At 35.3% G+C, this 5,565-nt stretch overlaps 2 protein-coding genes and 1 non-coding gene across 3 annotated transcripts in view; 2 read left to right on the top strand and 1 right to left on the bottom strand.

Moving 5' to 3' along the window:
• The first annotated feature begins 1,185 nt into the window (after positions 1-1,185).
• Positions 1,186-1,259, top strand: TRNAN-GUU. Its single transcript has one exon. It is a non-coding gene; the product is annotated as a tRNA-Asn (tRNA).
• Positions 1,260-1,335: 76 nt separating this feature from the next.
• Positions 1,336-4,324, top strand: LOC17883451 (hsp70-Hsp90 organizing protein 3). The gene is made up of 6 exons (XM_006287326.2): positions 1,336-2,325; positions 2,915-3,203; positions 3,314-3,399; positions 3,483-3,706; positions 3,793-3,919; positions 4,010-4,324. The coding sequence occupies exons 1-6, from the start codon at positions 1,468-1,470 to the stop codon at positions 4,121-4,123; spliced, it is 1,698 nt and encodes a 565-aa protein (XP_006287388.1). The 5' UTR covers positions 1,336-1,467; the 3' UTR covers positions 4,124-4,324.
• Positions 4,325-5,363: 1,039 nt separating this feature from the next.
• LOC17882531 (pectinesterase inhibitor 9) overlaps positions 5,364-5,565 on the bottom strand; it is a 1,701-nt gene continuing 1,499 nt past the window's right edge. Inside the window, exon 3 of the mRNA XM_006289417.2 lies at positions 5,364-5,547. Coding sequence (XP_006289479.2) covers positions 5,364-5,547 — 184 coding nt within the window. The remainder of the gene's footprint in view (positions 5,548-5,565) is intronic.

Here is a 5,565-nt window from a genome sequence, read left to right as displayed (position 1 = left end):
TGTTCATTTCGGCCTGGTCAACGAAAGATGATGTTTAAAAAAATATGTTAACGAAAAGTTTATGTTTTGAATGGCCATATAGAAAGTTCGTGATTTAAATGGCCAAAATTTGAAAGTTCGTGATTTAACTGACATTTTTCCCAATTCGGTATTAGTAGAATTCATTTCTTATCTATTTAATAAATTTTAGTAACTCCTTCAAAGTTTTAGATTATGTATCCCTCTCTTGAGATGATTTGTTATGTGGTTGTGGATGTTTCTAAGATCGGAATATTTGGGAAAAAAATGTAATCAGTATTTATTCGGAAACTCACTTAAGATGTTTGCATTTACACACCTTAGATCTTGTAAAATGTATAAATATTATATTGGAAATCTTTTTAATATTAAAAGAAAAGTACAAGTTTTAACATTTCTAAAATTTGAAAAAAAAAAAATCAAATTTTCCACTCAATTAGTTCGGGAGAAAAGCTTTTACTGAAATTGAAAAGGTCAAATTGATCTAATATGAGTGAAAAGTTTTTCTACAACTAGATCCAGTTATAACATTAATCTTGAACGAATCATAGTATGCAAAGAAACACATGTTCTTTTTTTTTAACCATTAATATTTCTACAAGGAGGTCTTAAGCATTGACAATTCGTAGTAAGCAATAAAAATATTGAACGATAATCTAAATACATAATAAGTACCTTAATCAGACCATGTTGACTTAAATGTGCCTAATCATAACATTCAAGCTGAATCAGAGTCTCTTCTTTTTTCTTTTTTAACTTCAACATCGTCAATTTTATTGCTTGGCAAACACATTCAATGAGAATGATTAGTGTTCAGTATATGTTTTTTTTTTGTCAGCAATCATAAGATTAGCTCAAATATATGTTTTGGTTTAGTAGTCTAAAGTAAATAGTAAATACTAAGCAATAAAATAATTAAAAAAATTATATTTGATTTGTTAAGGAATTCGCTATTCCAAATATAAGTTTGTCTTAAAGAATATATATATTTGTGCACCAAAAATATTTATTATTAAATATGCTAACTCCAAAACATACTTGTTAATAAATCTCGTAACGTTTATTATGTACAATGTTAATAGATCTCATAAGAGATTTGGAAATTGCAATAAACGACGTCGGTTTTATTAAGATAAATAATATACAATCGCATTCGAAGTCAGAAGAGCTGGAGTAGCTCAGTTGGTTAGAGCGTGTGGCTGTTAACCACAAGGTCAGAGGTTCGACCCCTCTCTCTAGCGTTTTGTTTTTATTATTATCATTTTTTTTGTCCATAACGGAACATTCTCGACACAAAAATAAAAATTCGAAATTTCCAGAACTCTCTCGTTTCAGTCTTCTTCTTCCTCATCTCTGTTCTTAAATTTTCACCATTGTCGCTATCTCCAATATGCAAACAAACAATTCAATCAACGAAGCTCTCTTCATACCTAAACCCAATCCAATTCAATGGCGGAAGAAGCAAAATCCAAAGGAAACGCCGCCTTTTCCTCCGGCGATTACGCCACCGCGATAACCCATTTCACAGAAGCGATTAACCTCGCTCCGACGAATCACGTCCTCTACTCAAACCGATCTGCCTCCTACGCTTCTCTCCACCGTTACGAAGAAGCTTTATCAGACGCGAAGAAGACTGTGGAGCTTAAACCCGATTGGTCTAAAGGTTATAGTCGATTAGGCGCGGCGTATATCGGATTATCTAAGTTTAACGACGCCGCTGATGCGTATAAGAGAGGTTTAGAGATTGATCCGAGTAACGAGACGCTTAAATCGGGTTTAGCTGATGCGACGAGATCTCGCGGTGCGAAGTCGAATCCTTTTGTTGATGCGTTTCATGGACCGGAGATGTGGGCGAAATTGACGGCGGATCCGGGGACTAGGGTTTATTTGCAGCAGCCTGATTTTGTTAAGACGATGCAAGAGATTCAGAAGAACCCTAATAATCTTAATTTGTATATGAAGGATAAGAGGGTTATGCAGGCTTTAGGGGTTTTGTTGAATGTTAAGATGAGTAGTGGTGAAGATACGGAGATGAAGGAGGCTGATGATTCGAATGCGTCAGTGAGGAAAGAGCCTGAACCAGAGCCTGAGCCAGAACCGGAACCTATGGAGGAGTTGAGTGAGGAGGAGAGGGAGAAGAAGGAGAGGAAGGAGAAGGCGTTGAAGGAGAAAGAACAAGGGAATGCTGCTTACAAGAAGAAGGATTTTGAGAGAGCTATTGAATGTTATACTCAGGCGATGGAGCTTGATGATGAGGATATTTCGTATTTGACAAATCGTGCTGCTGTTTATCTTGAGATGGGGAAGGTATTGGTTTCGAGTTCTTTACCAAGTTAGTTTTTTTTTTTTGTTATGCTTTGCGTTGTGTTCTTTTCTGAACGAATGGGCTTTGGATAAGACTTATACTTGGATTAAAAGTTAAACCTTTATAATTAAGGAGGAGATCTAGGATTCATGAACTAACTTGTTTGGTTAGTATAGTTTGTCACTAGTTAGAGCATCTGTGATGATTTTAATGGGGTTTGATGACTAAATTTGATCTGCTTTTGTTGGAGACTTTAAGAATTTTGGACTTGAGTCTTCACTTGTTCTGAAAGTCGCATACTTGGTTTCTGGTTAACTTTAGATTAGGTAGGAATTTAAGTTTCATCCTGTCTTCATGATGGCTTTTGATAACTTTGATCTGCTTCTTGGTGTTTGAGGTAGGAGTATGTGGCTATAATAAACCTTACTCCAATATGTCAATGTATATCTATCCGAGTGATGTATATCCATTGGTCCATGTGTTCCTGCATTAGTCCAGTTTGATTAACAGTTGGTTCTTCTGGATCATACATGCATATCGTGGTGTTTTATTGCCTTTCTCATATGTGAATTTCTTTACATGGATTATCAGTACGATGAGTGCATTGGAGACTGTGACAAGGCTGTTGAAAGAGGCAGAGAGCTTCGTTCTGACTATAAGATGATAGCAAGAGCTCTAACTAGGAAAGGATCTGCACTGGTAAAAATGGCAAAATGCTCGAAAGACTTCGAACCTGCAATTGAGACTTTCCAGAAAGCTCTAACAGAGCATCGTAATCCGGATACCTTGAAAAAACTTAACGATGCTGAGAAAGCTAAGAAAGAGATGGAGCAACAGGAGTACTTTGATCCTAAGATAGCTGAAGAGGAGCGTGAGAAAGGTACTGACTGACCCTATGTAGCTATCTCTTACAAATTCGATTTAATATACAGATATGATATTAATTGTTTTGCATTTGACATTCCTCTGCCGACTTCAATTTTGATGTAGGTAATGGATTCTTTAAAGAGCAGAAATATCCAGAGGCAGTGAAGCATTATTCAGAAGCAATTAAAAGAAACCCGAATGACGTGAGGGTAAGAGCATGTTTCATGTTGTTACCTAGCACATAGTTATAGAAAATATGGACTCTAAAGTGAGGTTTTTTACGGGTCTTTAGGCATACAGCAATAGAGCTGCTTGTTACACAAAGCTAGGAGCATTACCAGAAGGATTAAAAGATGCTGAAAAATGCATTGAGCTAGACCCGAGTTTCACCAAAGGATACAGCAGGAAAGGAGCTATTCAGTTTTTCATGAAGGAATACGATAAAGCCATGGAGACATATCAAGAAGGTCTGAAACATGATGCTAAGAACCAAGAGTTGCTTGATGGTGTTAAAAGGTTTGCGAATTTCGCATTCTCTCTTAGTTGCCAAAGCTAACGATGATCAGATTAGTGACAATGTTGCTTGATGTATTGTGTCTCAGGTGTGTGGAACAGATAAACAAAGCAAACCGCGGTGATCTGACTCCAGAAGAATTGAAGGAGAGACAAGCCAAGGCAATGCAAGATCCAGAAGTCCAGAACATATTGTCGGATCCAGTGATGAGACAGGTATAAACAGAGATGAGAACTATGTACTTGTATACTGATTGGCTGTGTCCGAGACTTTTTTGTTGATGTCGTTTGGATTGAATATTGCAGGTATTGGTGGATTTCCAAGAGAACCCGAAAGCTGCACAGGAACATACGAAGAACCCAATGGTAATGAACAAGATTCAGAAGCTGGTTAGCGCTGGTATTGTTCAGGTCCGGTAAATCGATAAACCGTAGTCGGTTTGGTTTGGTGAGTTCTTGGGAAATGAATCAAGAATCTATGTGTCTCTTACTTCTCCTGATTTTGTAAGCTACTTTTTTCGGATTGTTACAAGAGAATCTTCTTTAGCTCTGTGTTAAAGTTGATAGTAGTATTAAACTTTATCGACTCCTCTAATCTATAAAGTCAAATCAGTCAGGCCTCACGTGCATTACACGTTATGGTGATCAACTTTTTAAAAAGTGGTTCTTAAGCTAAACAAAATTTAAAATGTGGCAATAAAGCTATTTGGTTATCTTCATAATCGTTACCTAATTTAGTTTCCTCTTTTCCCAAAAGCTTTACACATCCGAAGGTTTTGTTTAATAACACTATCAGGGTGAGCACTAAGGAGCGTACGTGGAAAGACGTAAAAAAGCACTATCATGATTCAGATCTTATAAAATGCTCAACTTTTAAAATACGTATGTGTGATGAAAGATACCACATTTGTTTTTTTAGGGAAACACTAGTGGTTTTATTCGAGTGGCTCAAAATGGTATAAGACTATTGTGTCTACAATAATATATTATCCCTTGGCATATATGTTCATTTGAAGTGTTTTTGGGACCGATGTAGTGTATAGCCTTATCCTAGACTACAATTTGATAAGAAAAAGAAAATTGTGTGCTTTTTTTATTTGTTTGTTTGTTAATCCGAATGAATATGAAGTACTCATATCATATATTCAAATGAAGGCATTAAAATCAAGTGAATGATATATATATTTCAGATATCTTAGATTCTTTTTTTTTTGTTAATCACTTTAAATAATACTTTATGTATAGAGAAGCCTACACATGAAAATAATATTTTACAGAAAAAATTCTAAAATTAAATGTTTGGAAATTCGTGCTAAATAATCCGTTTTCGCGTTACAAATACATAAAATTTTTAGGTAAGAAAAAATAGTATTTATTCTGTTCTTAAAAGATGATTTTTCTAGGAATAAAAATTTGTTTCAAATATATTTTAAAGTTATTAATGTATTATTAATTAATCTTTACAAATTTCAAAGTAAATAACAAAATACTATTAGTTTAGAAATTTAAAAAACTGTCACATAAGGATATGACACATAACACAACAACAAAAAAAATTTAAGTGGAAGAAGAAGAGTACAACGACACTAGGAAGAAAACAAAAGGATATGACAATACCTATTAAAGTCTTAAAGGCATGATTTTAATTTAAAAGCAGAATCTATGCCTTATGTCGAGCCGCGAACCGGTTTACAAGAGCCAATGCATTACTAGTAACTCGAGCTATATGAACCACTCGTCTTCTAATAGCTGATTTCACCGCACCATCCATAACCTTCCCATCGAACCCATCAAGACACGTTGTCTCATCCGTTAAGGCAGCACTAACCCAAGTCTCAACGTTACTTAGCCGCCACAAGAAC

Source organism: Capsella rubella, unplaced genomic scaffold (assembly GCF_000375325.1).
Source record: "Capsella rubella cultivar Monte Gargano unplaced genomic scaffold, Caprub1_0 scaffold_6, whole genome shotgun sequence".
Classification (NCBI taxonomy): domain Eukaryota; kingdom Viridiplantae; phylum Streptophyta; class Magnoliopsida; order Brassicales; family Brassicaceae; genus Capsella; species Capsella rubella.
This window is presented reverse-complemented; position numbering and strand designations above follow the sequence as displayed.